The 21,059-nt window shown below is 32.4% G+C and overlaps 3 protein-coding genes across 6 annotated transcripts; 2 read left to right on the forward strand and 1 right to left on the reverse strand.

Annotated features, from left to right (window-relative positions):
• Nucleotides 1–607: 607 nt before the first annotated feature.
• Nucleotides 608–13,000, forward strand: LOC117236563 (constitutive coactivator of PPAR-gamma-like protein 1 homolog). 2 transcript variants are annotated; one of them, XM_033499638.1, is made up of 13 exons: nt 608–731; nt 1,427–1,818; nt 1,892–2,064; nt 2,138–2,765; nt 3,065–3,691; nt 3,765–3,903; nt 4,358–4,483; nt 4,562–4,679; nt 4,748–5,045; nt 5,369–5,613; nt 5,906–6,034; nt 6,109–6,212; nt 6,290–6,431. In XM_033499638.1, the coding sequence occupies exons 2-13, from the start codon at nt 1,611–1,613 to the stop codon at nt 6,429–6,431; spliced, it is 2,937 nt and encodes a 978-aa protein (XP_033355529.1). In that variant the 5' UTR covers nt 608–731; nt 1,427–1,610. The 2 variants fall into 2 exon arrangements, with proteins under 2 accessions (XP_033355529.1, XP_033355527.1); XM_033499636.1 differs by lacking the exon at nt 608–731 and having other exon boundaries at nt 1,611–1,818; nt 6,290–13,000.
• Nucleotides 13,001–13,509: 509 nt separating this feature from the next.
• LOC117236562 (nardilysin-like) lies at nt 13,510–18,554 on the reverse strand. Of its 3 annotated transcripts, XM_033499633.1 has the most exons (14): nt 18,153–18,554; nt 17,989–18,077; nt 17,682–17,857; nt 17,468–17,581; nt 17,206–17,401; nt 16,924–17,129; nt 16,679–16,849; nt 16,075–16,418; nt 15,505–16,005; nt 15,291–15,441; nt 14,875–15,008; nt 14,423–14,801; nt 13,831–14,344; nt 13,510–13,758 (listed from the first exon to the last, which is right to left on the reverse strand). In XM_033499633.1, exons 1-14 carry the CDS (start codon nt 18,476–18,478, stop codon nt 13,589–13,591), a joined length of 3,471 nt encoding a protein of 1,156 aa, XP_033355524.1. In that variant the 5' UTR covers nt 18,479–18,554; the 3' UTR covers nt 13,510–13,588. The 3 variants fall into 3 exon arrangements, with proteins under 3 accessions (XP_033355524.1, XP_033355525.1, XP_033355526.1); XM_033499634.1 differs by lacking the exon at nt 18,153–18,554 and having other exon boundaries at nt 17,682–17,880; XM_033499635.1 differs by lacking the exon at nt 18,153–18,554 and having other exon boundaries at nt 17,468–17,609; nt 17,682–17,880.
• Nucleotides 18,555–20,074: 1,520 nt separating this feature from the next.
• On the forward strand, nt 20,075–20,963 carry LOC117236456 (prefoldin subunit 1). Its single transcript, XM_033499434.1, has 2 exons — nt 20,075–20,197; nt 20,396–20,963. The coding sequence occupies exon 2, from the start codon at nt 20,400–20,402 to the stop codon at nt 20,778–20,780; it is 381 nt and encodes a 126-aa protein (XP_033355325.1). The 5' UTR covers nt 20,075–20,197; nt 20,396–20,399; the 3' UTR covers nt 20,781–20,963.
• Nucleotides 20,964–21,059: the final 96 nt, after the last annotated feature.

Below are 21,059 nucleotides of genomic sequence, written 5' to 3' on the forward strand. Positions count from 1 at the left end.
CAGATTTGTAAAAATTGTTTTTTGAAAATTTATAAAATTTAAGAATTCACAACGGAGCAACGAGTAAATATAATTGAATTTTATTTTCAAAATCAGTTTTAATAAACAGAATACCATATTTTGGGATACTGAAAATCCAAAGGTTAGATTATATATTTATCAACGTGAATCGTATCCACAAAAATCACAGTTTGATGTGACGTTATGTTGTAAAGAGTAATTTTACTTTTTTTCTGAGGACTTACTCATTGCTGCGTTGTGAATTTTTCCATTGTAACTTTAAAAAAACAAACTAAAAATCTGGAACAAAAATTTAAAAATATGCAGTAAAAATAAAGTTATACAACTTTTAAATGGTTTAAAGTGACTTATGGTCCACCCTATATTTATACAATGATTTTTACAATTAAAAGAGGGGGAGAAAATCTTACTGATTTTCGTTAGCTTCTTATTGTATTGTAAAGTACAATGAGTTATATGCTAATATTGCAGCCTTGCTCAAGATAATTTCTGTTTCCCTGATGAGTTCGTATTTTCAAAACAATGTTAAGTTATTCATTTCCGGTCGGCAAGCCAATGATGGAGTCGATTCCCATGGAACCAGGACAAACAACGTAGATATCCGAGCGCGGCCGAGCGCTCATTTCCGTTTTCGAATCCGACGTCACCTACTCTCAAAGCCCGTGTGTTTTGTGTTTCTTTGGGGCCACGATGATTATCGCTAATTTAACGTAAGTATTGTCACGTTTCAGATCACGATCGTTTAAATGATATCAACAAGAATTCGCATGGTATCGTTCGTATAGGAAAACTGGTCACGAAACCGCGCGAATTCCTTGCGTAAGTTTTGCACAACGAACGAAGACTCTCGCCATGCCGGTCTATAAAGCCCCTCTTTCTCGAGCACGTTCAATTAAGCGAGAAATGATGGTGAAAATCATAGCTGGCTATCGTTTGTTAGTGTCGCAACGATCGTCTTGGACCAAATCGATCGACTTAACCGGGGAAAGAAAACTGGACGAGACGGATGGTCACATATAAACAAAATAAATGGCGTCGGCATACTTGTATTCCTGAATATGACAAATTTTTACTTCTCGAGTGTTTTCCTTGATTAAGGGCCACGATCTTGATATTCCTTTTCTCGAATCGGAATAAAATTTAATGTATGAATTCGAAGATTTCTCTGTGGCAATTTCACCAGCCAATACAATCGTTAATCATTGTTTGACTTGTTTTTTGAATTTGCATTTTTTTAAAAGGAAATGTCCCTGTTCCAGCATGTGTGCAGTCTGATATTATAAATAAAATAAATTTTAGAAACTGTATTCCTGGTAGCTTTCGAACAATTTGTTTTTTAAGCCTAAGAATATCATAGAAAGCGGTACTTAGTAGGTGCAAGTAATGAATGATATTTATTTTCCAGGTTGAAATTATTGAAACTCAAATTAGATTTCTTCGTATCTTAAAAATATCCAAAATCGAAAGATAAAAAAATTATTTACTTGTCTAACAAATTAAAGAAGAAAACAAAGAAAAACATAACATTACGTGATTAATCAACCAAGCTTAATTAATAACTGTAAGTCACTAAGAGAATCTTGAACAAAATGGGCATTCAAGATTTGCAAGTCTTTTTGGATAGCAATTATGTACAAGGTGGATCTGTACCCGTGGATCTGTTAAAAATAGCACGTACCATTACGCAAAGACAACATAATCGCGTTGGTAAAGCACAACAGTTACATTCTGGAAAATTAAGACTAGTCCTTGATGGAGAGTGCTGTTTAGATAGATTATATGGAGGATACTTTTCAGGTATATATAAATCCTTTCTGTACAATTGTTATTGCATTAAGTAAAGTACTCAGTGAAATAATTTCTCATACAGATTGGGCTTGTGGAGGACAGTGGAATAGAATGTTGCAATTTTTAGCTGTTCTTATACAAGCAACAGAAATGTCAGGTTTAGAATTAGCTGTATTCTTTAATGGATGTTTCGAATCTCCTAGACGTGCTGACTGGGTTCTAAATCAATTACAAGTACGAATTAAAGTAAATAATGTAAGTGATAGTTTATTGAAACATTTAAAACATTTTGTCAAAATTCATATAATTTAAGACTATATCTTTTCAGGTGTTAAAACATATTTCAACCAAGGGAACTCCACCACCGAAAATTTGGTGGACCCCACCAGTTTGTTTAAGGACTAGTCTACGTATGGCCTTGCGGCATTTAAATGTTACAGTACTATGTAGCATGGACGATCATCATCAAGAAGTAATTGCATATTGTCGAGAGAACAGTTTTAACGGCTTAATTGCTGACGATGCGGAATATGCTGCGTTCGATCCTCCACGATATTTCTCGTCTGAACAGTTAAAACTTACGTACAAAGGCTCTCTCGACACCAAGGAGTACATTCTTCCGGAACTTTTAAAAGCTTTGAACATCCCTTCCGATAGATTATGCTTGTTAGCCGCGTTACTTGGAAATTATATTTTAACTGAGCAAGACTTAACCGATTTTTATAAGAAACTGAATGTCAATACCAGCCTAAACAAAGTAAACGTCGAACACACGATTAAAACGATTGCTAATTTTGTTCGGGATTTACCATCTGTCGAATTAGACGTAGTTTCGCAGAAGGTTTTTGGATCTTTGTCAGATCCGAGGTGTTCGAAATTGAGGCAATCAGTTCAGTACTATATAAATGGAACTAAAGACGGATTTTTGCATTATAAACCAGTAAAACCAAATAGAGGTATATTCTTACTTCAATTTACAACTCAATGTAACACTGTTGGCCATAGTTATTTAGGACGCCTATTCATTGTAACTATCGAAAGATCTATCTAATAAATTTTATTTTATTTAGTATTTTACACAATGAAACACATAATTTTAAACAAATGAAATAATAGATTTATAATATACTATATAGAAAAAGAAAGCAGTAAAAGGCACGCAATTTGTACTAAATATCAGTTGGTGTCCTAATATTTATGCCTGGCAGTGTATTTTTACTACTATATTTTAATCTTAATAAATTAATTACTTCAGTACACAAGTTGGACCCGAAGCAAAGCGTGCAACAGTCAAATTTATCCGAAACGCCGTCAACATCGGAAGCCGACTCGAATTTAGAAACTTCAAGATTCGCGTCCGAAACTGTAGAAAGCGAACGCGAGAGTTTAAACGCATATAAGCAAGCTACTGCAAATGCAAAGTCCGCGCCACAAATTGTGATAGATCCACCGGGTATCCAGGGCCATGGAGACGATAATATTAGGACAGAGGAAGAACAAAACAATGGACACGCTATAAATGGTACACACAATCTTCTAATTAGTTCGTCCAGTTCGAGCAGTAGTTCTTCCGCTACGTCTCCATCTCACGCGACAGCTGATTCGTCGAAACAAGCGGAGAAAACGATGACTATTCCCAGCACGGTACCAGAAGTGATGCGTACTGCATCTGAACGACATCAAAAAGGCTTAATGTCTCCTCATATTTATCAAATTCTCATTGCCGGAGAGATCAAATTGCCCGTTCTTCTCGAAGACGAAAATCATCGCGAATTTCCATCGATCCACCTTATTTACAGACCCGTCAGGCAAATGGTATACGCGATACTATTCAATCTTCATCACCGAATGTATTTAGCTGCTAAGAGTAAAGAGAAGGGAGGTAGGTAAATTAATTCTTTTTGGAAATACTTTGGAATGGATTGAGTGTGTACTAAATTATTTTGAATTAATAGATAGTGAAAAAATTGAAGTCCCAGATGTTGTAATAAAGGAGTGGGTATGGTCCAAATCGAATCCATATCTGACTCCAGAACCTGTAAAGGCAGAACAAATTGGTTGGGGCGTTCCTACGATTCAACGTTTATGGTTTGGGTATGTAATTATTTTGTGCCATAATTATCATGTTCACAGTCTGGTATCTCATATATGGGTCAGAATACTCTCGACCTACCGTCGGTTGATCCGATCGTAGTTCAGGAGCGTCTAACATTAAAAAAGATGTGACTCTTGATATAGGGACATTTTGTGTTTAAATTTTTATAATTAATTAATATTAATTATATAAATAATTAAATTATAAATGTTTTATATACAAGGAATAATTTAATTGAATACCATAATTAATTTAACAGAAGTTATTGGGAAAACAAGAATTGTTATAGCTTACATTTTTATGTGTGCTGTTTCTTTAAGCAGCTAATGCAAAGTATATGCATATCGTTTTCTGGGATGTACGGGAAGGAAGTACGTTTTCGGCTTGGACTGTAAACGTGTTATTTTTATTGGAGGATGAGAAGGGAAGTCTACTCGGAATTTTCATTTGCAGCACGGGCATAGATGACAAACGTCGTCGTTTACGAGGATTCCTGACTTGTATGAAATCAGATACACCACTTATGTTAAACACTTCCTATGTACCGCAACACCTTTTAGTCATGGCTTGTGTATTAAGGTAACTTATGATTCTTTTTCCTGTGAAATTTTTTTTTTATTAATCTACTATTCTATGATACATTTAATTTTATTACAGATATATTATGTCGTTTTCGGATAAAATAAAGGTTCTACGTCGTTGGGAATTAGACGCCTTTATTGCACAAGCATTTTCGCCAGAGCTTATGAACGCTCAGTATTTACAAGATCTTCAGGTAACTTGAATAATTTTTTACTAAGTTAATGATAAAAATTATATATTATCTTGAACTTCTTTATATAGCTTCCTTTAGTAACGTCACGCGGAGTCCAATTAGCTACTTTATTCATGGCTGGTGTTGAAACTGCTCTCTTAGCTAACGATGCCTGTGGTGCACCGATTCCATGGTTAATGTGCTGCCCTTGGTTATATTTTGATGGAAAACTATTCCACCATACATTGGCTCGTGCTAGGATTGCGAAAAACTTACTAGAACTCTGTGGTGGTCACATAGATCGTATCGTGAAAGTCGAACGGATGAAAAAAGCTATTTTAGAGGGTACCAATGTTATTTTCGCTCGGGCACCTCCAGTTGGCCCAGGTATATCTTTCAACAAATGCTTTCAATTTCTTAAACCTTAGAGGCTATCGTGGCTCAGTGATAAAACATTTGTCTTATAAGCAAGTGTCTTAAGTTCGAATCCTCAGTTTGTCGTTTTTTCCCTTCCAATAATCTTAGCATACTGTGTACATATTTAATGGTATGTTTTCAGAATGGAAGGAAAAAAATATACAGCTGTATTGCTTCGTGGATTTAATATGTCTCGACTTTGTCTGCGAATCTCAAAGCTGTTACATAATTCTTTTATTTACTACGTATTAATTTAATATTTTTCCTTTTACCCAATCATTTTTTTTAAATAGGTATTCGCATGTCAGTACCACAGAATATTCTGGCCGCCGGATGTACAATTAACGACGGCTTAATGCGCGGGAGAGGTAACGGAACTATGCCTCAACGTGGATTAATGCGTCGCCCTATACCTTCCCGTGGTGGACAGTTAGAAATTGCCGGGGTTGTTGTTGGACAATGGGGTCCAAACTATGGACAACCTGGCCGCTTACCTCAGCCTCTACAGGGACATCCTCGCGGGCGGCTCCCGCCACAGGTAGGTAGCGTCCTTCTGCACAGTTTGCACAGAGTAAGAGAAAAGTAAGATAACATTTTAATGTGTGAGAGAAAACTATCGGAAATGATAGACCTCTGTTGTGTAGTGGCAACATTGGTCTATAATAAATGAATTGATATAACATAATATTAGCACTATTCTAAGTTTTTGATTGCTTTATTTTTGCGTTACCTTGTGCTTTTCAAGTAAAAAAGACAGCAATTATACTTCATAATTAATCTTCAAGAAAATTGGAGCTATCCAGTGTAACGTTTTAAGATGTATGTTTTAGGTGACTTCAATTGGTGGTCTCAAATATGGTCTCCCTCGTGGTTTCACCCCCATGGGCCGGCCCACGTTCCAAACTCGAGGGAACAACCGTACACAAATCGCAGGTCGTGGAAAAAAAACGCAGATGAAGGTAGATAGACATCTTCATTATACATCTTATTTGTTCCATTAAAAAAAAGATTGTGAAAGTGAGTTATTGTGTAGATAACTGGTAAAAAGAAAACTCCAGTTAAGAAGAACAAAGAATGCGAAAACAAAAAAGACAGCAGGGGGCGAGGCAATAACGTTGATGGAATAACTGATTATAAGTGAGTTCATTTTATACTTGCATATGCATAAAATAATCATCTTGAACATCTATGAACATGTTTGTTGATATTGCCAGTGACTCGATTCCAAATATGAACACAATAAAAGACGCACTGCCAGTACCAGGCCAATTTGAGGACGCTGTAGAAAACGGCAAAGGAATAGAAAAAGGACAGGGCGACGCGTCGCTGGTCGCTCCAGTCGCCGCAGAGAATTAGGTATTTATACATCACATTTATATCGACTTTTAGACACTCCCGGATGTGACTCAAGACTGCAATCAAAAGGATTTTCTTAGAGAAAAAAACAAGTGTGTGTAAACGAGTAATGATGCGCCAATGACATTTGAAAGTTGCATCATAATTATTGCATATGACACAATTACTTTTAATCGTGCAGAAAATTGTTTTTATAAACGAAAAGAAAAAAGGGGGTTTAGAGTTCTTTTTCATGTACCTTTGCTCTTTAAGGAAAAAGAGGGAAGAGAGAGAGTGTGAAAAAAGATGTATACACAAAATTGCCTTGAATTTTCGCACAATGAGGATGATGAGGAAGACTTTTCAAATGTTACGCGCAGAATCACTCAACAATGTCTAAAGCTCTGATGGGGCCAAACTATTTAAACTAATGTAGAAGAAAAAAAGCATCGTTAACGCGATGTCAAGATATTGTAAAACCACAAGGATGTAGACCCATTTCCGACGTACACGATACGATGTCCTCACTGCCAAACGTACCATTCAGCGTGTAGGATAAGAGCGAAAACGAACATGATTTAAGAAAAAAGAAGAAAATATTTAAAAAAACAATGAAATCGTGCTTGTGCTAACACGAGCGTGCTTTTAGACTATTACTACTCCGCTCGGATCACCATAAGGATGAACTCGACTGATTAGTGTATGCGTGCGCTAATTTTACTAAGAACGAGAACAAGTCGTCAACTGCTATAAGTATTTAATTCTTAAGAAGTGTGATTATTTTTTTTACAATGAAAATATATATTTTCCGGTATTATATGAAATGCTCGCATTGACAGTCTCAGTACTCTGATCTCTAATAATTGTAGGCACAAGACAGAAATCGCATGCTCTAAGACATCACAGACGGACGAATGGACAAAATTTGGACTGGAGTGTATCACGAATAGTTTTACTGAGTTTTGTAGATAACGCGAGGCAGGATACTGAGACATTCATTAGCAAATGGAGACTGATGCTTTTCATATAGGTAAAATATATATTTATATATGATTTAGATTAGAAATTCCTGATAGATTACATATTATATGTAAGTTGTGAATGATTGTGTATGAATATGTGTGCAATAGAGTGCGAGGTGCGTGGAGTCACTGTATGTGAGAGAATTACATAAGCGCGAGAGAATATTGTTTTATTTGTGTGTGTGCTTGCGTGCGTGCGTACAACGTGCGCTCGTGTGTATGTGTGCGTGTGTGTGTGCACGTGCGTACGTGTGTGGTATGTGTCAGAGAGAAAGAGGGAGAGGGAGAGGGAGAGGGAATATGTTGTAGACGCGTGACTGTGAGAATGACATATAAAGAAACATAAGAAATGTATATAAATGTGGAATGTTAACGCGTGTCCGTTTACGTACACACGCGTGGTACATAAGAAAATGAACGCGCGTGTACGTGAGCGAATTGATATATTTATTTGTTGTTGTGTCGGTGGAGAAACGAATGAATGACTTTTGAACGAATTATAAATTTCCATGTATGATATGTACTCATGGGCACACGGAGGGCTCATTGCGAGAGTAATCGGCTTGAATTTTTATAAAATAGAAAGACGAGGTTCTCTGAAAGAGTTATTCTTGCGGAGGTCTTCCGGTATCGCTTGGGAAATATGCTACACTATGCATTATTCTAATTCTATTACCAGGTTCGATAGTACCTCATTTAATAACGTAAAAAGAATAAAGAACCATAGAGAAGTATCTATCTTTTATGATTCTATTGAAGAATCTAAACGTGTTGTCTTCTTTTTCATTTTTATTTCTTCTTCCTCTTATTCCGGATAAACATTTTAGGTATTGTTGCCTTTTGTAGCATATTTTCGGAAGCATATGTGTCCCTCCTTTAATTGTACATACGAATAATTTAGAAACAACAGCGTAAGGTTGGTGTACATAAAAGAGGAGTCCGGTGGCTTTGCGCTTTTGTCGCGCAAAGAACCGGTTCAAATTAGGAGATCATCATGTTAAAAGAAGAAGATGAAAAATACTATTTATGTGTAGAATAGTCGAAAAGACGTTCTACCAAAGATCATTGGAGTTTGAAGGGTAAGGTGGGTTCTTTTATCAGTAAAGTATGATAATACACATATGACAGAGATACAAGACAGCACGACAGAACACGATTATTTATGGAATGGAATGAAAACATAAACAGAAAGAGTAGGTAAAAATGGCGTGAAGAAAGGATATGCGTCTAAAATGCAGAGGTAATTTAAATTGAGTAAAAGAGCGAACGAAAGCGAGAGAGAAAGCGATTGTGAGAGAGAAAACCATTTATTGAAATAATATAATGAGAGATAAGATAAAAATGTTATATTTTTGTAGATTTGTTATCGCGTAAAAAAATGCATTAAGACAATGAGAAACTTTATATAATTTGAGCGACGGTTGAATTGAGCCTGTGAGAATTAAAGCGAATGACTAAGATCATAGGAAGAAAGTGTATTGTACAGAGAATGAAAAAGAGATTTAAAGGAAAAAAAGCATAGAGGAAAAAATGAAAAAGTGCTTTAGAAGAGACGATAGTATATTGAACATGTTTGACATCCGTGATTTAATAGAAAATCTCATTAATTCTTCTGTGTCTCCGAAGCTCTCAAAGTTCTGAGTTGCTTGCAAACAAAGAAAAAAGCTAAAAAACAAAAAAATATAAAACGTGAAAAATAAGAAGGATATTTAAAAAAAAGAAGAAACTAAATGTCAGCTTCAATATAAGCTATACCAGTGTATGCATATAATAAACAGTTTTCTCAACGCGATTTGAAAAATAGGCTGAAGATTACAAAAAAAAAAAAAAAAAATAATGAAACGAAATAAAAAGTCAAATCCCGTCATGAACGGAATTGTGTAAATTAAAAAAAGCAGAAATGAATATCATTTGATTATCAATTAATAACACGCATTCACACCATCCATTATTTTCCGAGTACGGTATATAATATATAAAATGTGCACCGACGTATAAAAAAAAGAAGAAAATGATAGAAAAAAAGATCGCCGTATATCTTTCTTGAACAATTTAAAGTTAAAACGACGCCAATCGCTCATGAACGACTAACCAACGTAATAATAATAACGATAATGATAATATTAATAATAATAATAAGGATAATAATGTTAAACTAGAAGCAGAGAGACGTTTCAGATCCGACGGATGAATATTTGAGAGTAAAAATGCCACTTTACGCTTTCGTGTAAAGGTAGATTTTCTTTCTGAGAAATCGATCATCCTGATATATGCAAACCGGAGATTACAAAATATGTAATAAAACAAAGTAAAAAATGAAATGATAAAAAAGACATAATATATATATAACTATATGTATAAAACATGATGGTACACAAACACAATCAGTTGCTGCTGCACTGATATGAGGTAACGCAATAAACATAAGAAGTGAAATAATTTAAATATACGAAATATTGAAGCGAAAGCAAGCAAAACCACGATACGGAATATAAACGAAAAAAATGAAAAAACGGAAAAGAGGAAAAATAAAGGATAAATAAAAGGAAGCAAATATATATGAAATCCATATTATTGAAAAAGAAAACAATACAACAGAGCAGAAGTACCGCAAAAATAACAAAATATAATATGTAATGCAAAAGAAAGAAGTGGAAACTTGCGTAAAAACGGCGAATAAAATGATCGACGTAAAAAGAACAGGTGCGCGCCTGACTCGTGCCTGCTTTTTCGTTGTAATATGTAGTAAATGAAAAAAGATGATAAAACACGCAAAATATAGGGGCCCACGAAACAACTTTAACGATAGAGGACGTATCCGTGCGAGAATGTGAACACAATAAGCCAACATATAAAACGAATAAACCTCTCTTTGTGTATTTAGGGAAAAAAAAGGAAAAATTCCATTTATAAACTCGATCTTCGAACACTGTGTGTCATTGTGGTAAACAGAAAATTAATTATATTTCGAAGTAAGGCACATCTTTAAACTCTTGCTATAAAACAATGATAACGATGATGATATGATGATGATGATGCTGGAATATTGATGATGATAAATGCTTAATAAATGAGAAACAGTCGAACGAGAATGTAAATTAGGCGACTGTATGTATATTGTTTCTCTTTTTTTGTTTTTTTTTTAATCTGTAGAAGAGCACTTTTATTGTAAATGAAAGCGTCAATTTCCGGTGGACTGTTCTCTCTCCTTATTTTCAATCAACATTATAGCTGTATTTTTATTTGATTAAATTTCGATTTTGTGTCGATACAGCAAGTGACTAAACATTCAAAACAGACATGGTTTATCATGTCTTCCATTGTGAAAAAATCATGAAAAACTTTTGCTTCTTCTCTACCTGTTCATTTTTTTTTATTGTACGTTCTTTTTTTTTATTATTATTACTCTTTCGTTCTTCGTTTGATTTGTAATCATATTGTAGTAAAGCCTTAGGACTTTTTGCGAAAAATCACACATATATATGTATATGTACATAGGGAAAAAATATAACATAAAAATGGAGCGGATCATTTAATTTCAATGATTTGTTTTAAATGATTGCCACAAAAAAAAATCAATGAATAATAAGTTTATGTTATTATTTCACTGTATTTCTGATAGAAGCACGCAACCGATAGGCATTAAAAAAAGAAAAAAAACGTTCAACGTTTTCTTCTGATTTCTTTTCTTCTAATGTATGCTATACTCATAGCTTCGTGTTAATAGAACATCAGGATTTTCGATAGCAACGCAATGAAAAAAAGATTACAATACAGAGTGCCTTCGATGGAAGATCAAAAAAGGCAAGAATGAAGGTGATACTGAGTTGCTATGACAATGCTCGATACATAAATTTTAAGTTTCTCTTTTTACCATAGTTTTTCGCTTGCATACCCTATTAACAAGATATATTAAAAGTACGGTAGCAAATACAGTAAATAAAAAAAGTATTAATAAGGTAAAAAGCCAAAAAAAGATGAAGTAACGAATTAAACACTTATCAATGTAGCTGCAAATGTATGTGGGCCCCGTCTTTATATATTCTTATTAAATATTACATAACGTATATTCTGCTATTATTTTTCATAGCTAAAGGAAGCAACAAGAACAATGAAAAAACAATAAGATGATTAAAATACCAAGCGTACACAGAGGGTAATCATTGTATGTTACAATTTATAATCATTGTATGTTTAATTTTTTTTTCTGTTTTACTCTCTTTTTGTTTTTCTACTGCGTAAGAAGACGAGGTAGTCGATGATTAAGTGTATAGCGCATGACATGATAGAGCAATATTTTGCGAACAAAATGAGGAAAACATTCAGGAAGAATACTTTACGTTTATCCAGACAAAGATGCGAAGAAAACGAGTAAAATTGTACATGCGCTATGATATTTTGCCGATGGTCGCGTTATTTTCAACCTATATGGGTCGCTAGGTGATTACCACATTATTTGCAACAGTAGAAAAATCCTAATTAAATGTAATATATTTATAGTCCTTTTCAAATTATTATTTGTTGGTATAACAGTGTTCAAACTATTGCAGCATAATGATTTAACTGATCTATATAGAAAAGAATTAAGTGAATATTATTTATTTGCATTTGCTATAGAAGTTGGAAACAGAATGGTGTGCAAGATTTCTGTATGCAAAAACAGCATGCTGTATTAGTTGGTAATTTATAGATGTGTTTATGGTATTGACAGTATTGCCTAGCCGACTCATTTAGTTGTTGTATTTCTCTATAATACACAGTCAAATTGATGTATTCTTGTTGGATTATTCCATCTTGTAAATTATTGTTGTAACACATACCCCATTCATGTCTAGTGTCAAGCAGAGCTGATTCTATGCTTTTGCTAATTGGAAAACCAGAACAAATACGTTTTCAAACAAAAAAAAGAAAAAAAATAAGGAAAAGAAGGAAAAGAAAACAAAGCGCGGATATTTAATTAACCATTCGTATATTTAAAAAGAAATGGAACAAGTTAAAGATTTTCATATTGTTGATTAATTTAGAAACAGGCGTGTGGAAAGTTAATGGCAAATCATAAAAATAAATAAAGGACGGAAGAATCAGTGCTGGCGAAAACACAAGGCAACCAAAAATTATTATAAAGCTAAAAAAAGTCACATTTAAAGTACTTTTAAAGCGGATACATATTTGGAAAGTAGGAGGTAATCATTGTATAAATGTAGTGGCAACTCTATAATACTACAAAACAAAAAAAAAATCAATATATTCAACAATTATTCGAAATACTAAATGCAAAATGCACTTTAATGGATGTTGTAACAATTTAGAGTATTCAAATTGCATCGACATTTTACTGTAAATCTGTTTTTTGGAACACGACTGCTCTGCTGACTGAACAAAGGATATTTTTCTTTCTTAAAGAATAAAAATGAATTGAAAAAATCACTTAAAAAGATAATGATTATATATTGGGAAACAAAGAATGATCTTTTTTTCTTTATTCCAACAAGCAGAGAAGTTTCTCCAATGACAGATATCTTAAGTTTGTTTCTTTTGAAGAAAAAAAATATATATATTTATCTTCGTTTTTTCTTGTATAAATGCAATTACACGACACACATGCAAAGTAGAGAGAACGGCAATGGTTCATAGAGATTCTCTGTTCATTTGAAGAGGAAAATAATGAAAGCTTTGCAGGACACACTGCACGGTTCGAAATAAAGGAAACAAACTTTCAATGAGGTTTTATAAAGAAAGCTTGTTCGAATGAGAGGTTCTCGGAGATGGTTGGCTGACATTTTCGGAAGTTTAATGATTTATTAAAACGTGTTGTCATGTCTTGAATACAATTAAAAGAACTATAAAAGAAAAGAAAAAGATAATTTTGTGAGTTCATCTTCCATTTTATGTCCATGTTTTTTCGTCACAATGTGTTATTCAGTTTATTCAATTTAATTTTATATTACTCCCCAAATTAATACTCTGTTATCTTATAAAAACGTAAATTGTAATAAGAATTATTAAAAATATTATTTGATAGTTTCTTAAGTACCAGCTTAATTAAACGAAATGGAATGAATGATTAACAACGCATCGTCATTATTTGTTGCATATTTATTCTGATTTCAAAATTTTTTCAAATATGACTATAAATTTTATTAGTTTTATTTAGTATCATAAAGTGGTATGATTTACAGGATATATGTACAGCTGGTTTTTGTACTTCTCAATATCAGTGATGTGCACCAGAGATTTGTCAGTCTCTTCTGTGGTAGGAACATAATTCAATGAATACTTTACCTTCCCATATTTCTCTACTTTTGTGTCTCTTTTAGCCGAATCAGCTGCAAAAAAAATCGATAACGTTTTCATTTAATAGTATAATATATAGTACAATACAAAATCAGTGCACTTACAATTGACTGCATTTGCTGATGTTTCAACACCTTTGTTATTCTCTGTATCAGATGATTTAGCAGTTCCCACTACATGCACGCTTAATTTTCTGAAATTGCTGCCATTAAATGTGTGAGACTTCATCCATTCCCTCAATTCGTCAATCTTGATATATTCGATCACACTCAATTCCTTTTCTATTCTATCAAACATGTAATCGCCACTTTCAATTTCTGACCAGTTCCTATCAACCTCTTCTTTCAAATGTATATCCGCACACCGTTTTAATTTTATCACTGCTTCCTTAACGCTGTCTAACTCCTTTTCCGACATCTCTTTCAAAATATTATTAAACATCGCCAAAAATGCTTCTATCCTATTATCCACGTATTCGGTGCTGTATTTGTCTGCCTGAGTGTACACTGTGACAGTATAACCGAGGATACCGAAGGTATCCCTTAACAGACAGAAGACATTGTAACCAAGTTGCTCCAGTGTTCTAAGTTGATTAAAAACAGGCTCTTCCATAATCGTCTAAGTTAAAATTAATAGAAATATTTATTACTCATTGTACAATAAATTTAAAGTAATATAATTTAAACTTGTACTTACAATTAATAGTTCGATAATAACTAACAATCTAATAGATGAGACATCGGATTGATAGTAATTCATTACAACAGAATTTATATCGATGCTATTGAAGTTCCTTACTTTGCAATAATGTGAACCAATTGGTATTTGCGCCACCCTCACATGTGGCATAGTATTAGGCAACAATGATCCACACTTCAGTGCCTTTACACATTCTTGAATGTTTTTTATTACATCTTCTTTTGTCATGTTTCCTTGTACCAAAGATTGAATATAAATGTGATCAGTAAAGTGTTGAACAAAATTGTGAAATTCAGAAAATTCCACATTCTGAATGGCAGCGTGCTTGTCCGCGGCCGTCCAATAGACGAGCATTAGAATTGATAATCTTACATCTCTGAAACAATTATGAAAAAAATGTAGAACATCTTAAATTTATTGTTTGTGGTTTTGTGAGAATCATTACCTACCGAACCAAGCTTTTGGGTTTTACTAAGTTATTATAATATTCCTTAGTTTGTTCTTCCTTCATCACTTCGAAAAACTCTTTAGTTATTAATGTCGGAATATCAGCTATACATTTCGCAATAGTCATTAACAAAAGCTACAAATAAAAATAAAAAAGTACTAAATCAAAATAGTAACTATCCGGAAAAAATTATTATAAGTAGACTGTAAAATTTTACGCAATTATCAGTAATTTAAAGATACAAAAATGCATAGAATTCACATAATATTAAAGAACAGATAAAATATCCAAAGTGTAGTATTCTTTATAATATTTAATAGGTAAATCAAATTTCTATCTAGGTCCTACTTTTTTAATTGTATTCATAAAAATATGAATTTGTATACAAATCCACAGTCTAATTATAAGTATCCTTACTGGTAACTTCTGATTGAATCCATTCATTTTAAGCATAATACCCTTTTCGTTCGTGTAAATAGCATGGTTTAATTCAGCAATCGTGGCTGGATACAATGTTTCCACTAACAGTTGCTTCAATATAGCAACAAATAGATCCATTATGACTACGCTAAAATTTTAATTATTTCTGTAAAAAGATCATGCTTCTTTCATAAAGATTCCAAATATTTACCCTTTCAGTGAACAAACAGCCATTGGTGATATGATACAAAAATACATATAACATTCAGGCAAGCCGAACTTCGGATCAGGTCGGTACCAAACTTCTATTATCTCATCTGAATAGATTTTTGTGGGGTACTTGGGTACACCAGGTGGTATTGAGATTAAACTGAAATCATCCGTGATATACATATTGGGTAATGGTAAATGAAATTCAGGCAGAGGCTTCATAGTCTTCCAGCACTCTATCCATTCTTGAGGAATCTCCATATTTGTATATTTAGTTTTGAACCAAGGTTCCACTTTATCGAATTCTTCATCATTGAATTTTTTATCAAGTATTATAATATTCACATCATTAGGTGTTAAATAATTTAAACAGGTTTGTATAGCTTCTGCATTATATTCAAAATACAATTCGCTGCCAGTAATATAATCACGAGGAGGATAATAATGCATGTTTTCGCACAAATCTTCCACATATTCTGCTGGTGGAAACTCATCTGTAAATCTATAAGGAAACCTTGTCTATTAGTCATTCTAATTATTATATTAACAATCATTGATCACTTTAATGCACCTAAAATTCATTTCCTTAATTTGGTGGATCTCATCATAAATTCGTTTTTGCGGGCCTTCTTTTCGCATTAAATTAATAAATGAGAATGTGGCGTTTAATACTTCCGGTAGGTGTTTATGTCCTTGCTCCGTCAACATCAAAGACAAACTAAACAACCCGTACATCGAATTGTGTTCGAAGCCCCTTTCTGCATTTCCGCTGAAAATCCCAAGACACCACATCTTTTCCCTTAAGTAACTAATCAAAGAACCTTTTCCTTCGTATCCCATAATCCAGGAAATATACTGATGCGGCTTGCTTTTATACATATCGTGAAGAGGTGGCATGCACCATGTCAACTCTACCTACGAACAAAATAAAATGTAATCGCCATTACTAGGCTGCGAATTTTTATGCATTTTTGTATTTTTATGAATGTAACTAAATAAAAAGGAATTTAAACAGCTTGCTTTATCTACTAAATATTAATCACAAATACTATTTTGGACATTTCATATGTTTTTGCATATTATATGCATTGTGTATATTTTTACATGTTCAAATTTTCTATAAACGCATAAAAATCCGCAGTCTAGTTATCACTTCTAAAATTATGAAGACATACTTGGCAAACATCTTTTATAGGTTTGATTTTATAAATTCTTCTAAAACTTGGTGTATTAAACGAATCTGTGCCCTTAAAGGGAGTAAAGTCATCAGGTGATAAGCCATTACTTGGTACATTTGCAAAGCATTGTATTACATAGTCTTCTAGCACATCCAGTGGAAGTCTGGCCTGTAAATCAATTTTGTAAGTTAATATTATTTCTTCTGAGAGCGAATTCCGATTTAGTAAAATAAAAGACTAACTTGTATGGCAAGTTTCATTCTGTGAGCACTGTAGTGACGCTCCCTGAACTTATGCAACTCCTCATAAAGTTTTTCATCAGTTACATTATCTCGTAATGTAATTAAATTACCCCAACAAAACTTTGTAGCTGGATGATTTGGCTGCGCAAAGCTACTAAATAATTGTTCTTTTCTACAATAGTCAGAGGGTAAGGCCATCTGAAACTCTATATGGTTTATTTAATCTTATTATACTAACTAAATTAATTAAATTTCATTATGTTTTGCATTTTCAAAATATACCGCTTTCTATGGATTCACGTTCTCTCGTTATAGCGTCCTTCCTCATTAAAGGTTTAATAAAAAATTGAGCAAAACGATCAAGGGCAGCTAAAAGATGCTTTTCTTGTATTTCAAAATAGAATGTTGTTGATTCACAATCAGTGGAGGCATTGTCTGATCCACCTCTTTTTTTAATAAACATATCAAAATCGTTTTCCTGTTAATATACATGGAAATTAAATAAAACTTCAGGAGATATAAGATTCTTTTTCGAAATGGGTACCTCAGTATATTTCTCTGATCCCATAAAAATCATATGCTCCAAAAAATGTGCCAGACCTGGAATTTCTGGTGGATCACTGAAGCTTCCTACACCCACAGTTAATCCACATGCTGCCTGTGTAAGAAATATGCGTAGCAGCACACTAAGAATATTAATAATTCATATTTTTTTTAAATTGATTAAGCATCATATGGTGTATCGTAATAAAAGATACCATTTTTTCTTCTGCTTTTACTGGTTTGGGGCAAGCACATGAATCAGCATCTTTGTCATCGTCTGATGGATTATCCTCTGTATCACTCTCTTCTGCACTTTCTTCTTCTTCATCCTCTTCACTTTCAGTCTCTTCATCTTCATCTCCTTTTTCATTTTTAATATTTATTGCATCCTCTGATAAGTTCCAAATATTTATACTTTTATAAATTAGTGAATTGAAATAATAACATAAAAACAAATTAGTGAAAGGAAAGTGCTAACATAAATAGTTTTCTTTTGAATACACATATATTTGTTTTCTTTACCTTTATCAGTGCACTCATCATCTTGGGTACAAAAGGAGTGTAGGTCAGCAATTAGCAAAGCAGTCAAGCCATTTTCCAATTTGATCACTCTATAACATTCAAGAAAAGTAAAACAAATATTCAACAGAATGTACCATCTATTTTTACTACTATTTTTTTTTTACCTGTACTCTTTCTTGTCGTTCTCCGACTTAACAGGCGTTTCTAAATATGTAACTTTCTCTCGTGGTTGTTTTGAAACGCAAATGGAGATTTCCTGTGTTTGATTTTCTGTTTGCATTTTGCCAATGACCATTATGTCCGTATTGAGGTTATGTTCGGTAGGGATATTGGAGTTTTGTATCGAATTAATCGAGCCTTGATTCGGTTTCAGTTTTTTTTCAGGAGGACTTTGTATTGACCTTGTTGGCATTATCGTTGTGTCAGGTTGTACATTAACTTTACATTGGAGAACCTTTGTAAAAAGGTGTCTCCAAAACCGTATCACCATACGTGACTGAGCAATCTGTTTCCAGTTATCTAGTTATCTAATTCCACCTTCATCTGTTTCTATTATACTCCATCATATCAAATTTCTTAAAATATGTATAGTCTTTTTTTATTATATTCTTATTTATAATGTTATGTAAATATAATATTTACAATCATCTTTTTTGTTAAATCTTTCGTTTCCTATATAAAGTACGCATTAGTAATTTATATTTCCTTTTTTGCAATACCCTTTACAGGAATAACTTGATCTACGATTTAAAATTAAAAGTAACCGCTGAAATATAGAACTATCTAAAATTCAATTTACACTTTCTACAGTCCAAAATGACTTTACAATAATCTAGAATGAATTGCAAATGTTAATCTAAAAAACGTCAAGTTGCAGTCTTATTGGCAACATTTTGTATCGAAGATACATTTATTTAAATTCAAAAACAACTTAGAAAATTCAACTATAGGCACTTTATTAAATCAATTGTTTTATTTAATAAATAAAAAGAATAAAGAAAAGGAACTTTTTATTTTTCACTTCAAGTTAAACAATGTACATATGTATATAGATAAAAAATATGCGCACAATAGATTTAACCTAATAGTGACATTTTTTCTTTTCTTTAATTTTTTCAATGCATCAGCTGATTGTTAGTTATGCCTAGTAGTTTTAACCACTATAACAGTGTGTCATGGAGTAATAAGTAATTAATGACTATATGTAGTAAGGAATCAATGTTAACATATGTAGAAAAAGTAATAGTATGAATGGATTTTTTCAAATTCGTGAGCTTTTTATGCCGACCTCGCGTAAACAGGTTATGAACCAATCAGAATCATTCCAACACCGCCGAATATTGGCGGCGCCATACGGAGTTGTCCGAAAGCAGCCGCCTATTGGTAATTCGAAAGCGAACGATAAAACTCTGTGCTATACCATGACCTATAAAGTACTTGGTAATTATTTTCATATAAGAAGAATCGTTTTATTTTATGAATTTTAATAGATATAATCTCATAAACTTAAATACATACTGTACATATATAATATACTAACAGAAGAATATAGTACTACAAAAGCATTTCTGTAAAAATGCTATATAGCTATGTAACTATATATGTTGAAATATCCCTGTAATCTTTTCTTTGATAAAAAGAATATCTTCAAAAAAAAAGTATTTTTATAACTATTGAAAAAACATAATCATACTATAAAACTTACTATAACTGCAAGATATTCTACAAAATTTATTTTATTGAAAGTAGTTTTTTACTGAAATATTATTAATCATATCAACATCAATTTTGTTACAACATAAATTATTAGATGTAGAAATAAATTAAATAATCATAATTAGATTGTTGATTTTCATTCACATTCATATTTTTGAGTATATAATTAAAAAGATAAAATCTCGATAGAACATTATTTTATCTACCAAGTATTACAGGAAACATTATACTTTAGATATTTTATTTATTTTTTTATATAATGTGTATTAAATAACCTTCTATATTTCAAACAACTATTTCTCTTTTGTTAAAGATTTAAGAATGTAAAGTAAACGATAATTTATAGGAAATAAAAATACAATTTTTAATATATTTATATGGTATTACGACTGAAAACAGATCCAAATATGTATGTGTGTATACTATGTATGCATATTAAATCCAATACGATTTTTGAAGGTTTTTTATCAACTCGCTAGGTGGAACCGACAAGGTATTTTGTCTTCTATCATGTATTTTAACTTGCTCGAAAATATAAATAAATAATGCTAAAAAACGAAAAATTAATTATATTCGATTGAACTATTAAATATCTTAGTTTGCTTGACAATAAATTATCATCTGAAATAATTTATCTAGTAACTGTAATTCAACTCCATTTTCTAACCTATAAATACCGAAATTATTGCAGAGAAATGGCAAGGGAACCGGATGAAGAGTTAAGGAAAGCGTTCTCGCAATTGCATGAGAAAATGATTGATACCACGCAAAAATTGAAATTAGCAGATTTGCAAATTGACAAATTGAAACGATCTAAACAATTTGCCGAGCTGACAATGAAAGAGATAACCTCTTATCCTGAGAACACAAAGACGTACGAATCAGTCGGCAGGATGTTCCTTTTGGATGACATAGATAGCATAAAGGCCGGTCTCAAGAAACGAATGAAAAATGCTGATGAAAAAGTGAAAACTTTAGAAAATAATAAAACGTATTTACAACAGAACTTAAAAGAATGTGAAAACAACATTAGGGAAATGATCCAACAAAGACAGAATAAAGACACGTCTGGTTAAAAATATGCTTTGTATCTTTTTACCAAAATTATTGTCGTATTATTTGCGTTAGAAAAGCTTCATATGTTAGTTTTTTATTACTATTGTTCACTATATCATTGCATTTTTGAACTTATGCATAAAATTATGTTTCATTTTCAACGTATATAAATTATGAACAAAACAATTATACAATTTGAAATATGTAATTATGATTAATTGTTCTGTTATATTTATGAACTTTACAGCGTTTTGTAACCTTTATTTATTGTCTATATGCTAATTAATAAAACTTTTTAT

The sequence above is a fragment of the Bombus vosnesenskii genome, unplaced genomic scaffold (assembly GCF_011952255.1).
Source record: "Bombus vosnesenskii isolate JDL3184/JDL3185 unplaced genomic scaffold, Bvos_JDL3184-5_v1.1 scf7180000013349, whole genome shotgun sequence".
Taxonomy (NCBI): domain Eukaryota; kingdom Metazoa; phylum Arthropoda; class Insecta; order Hymenoptera; family Apidae; genus Bombus; species Bombus vosnesenskii.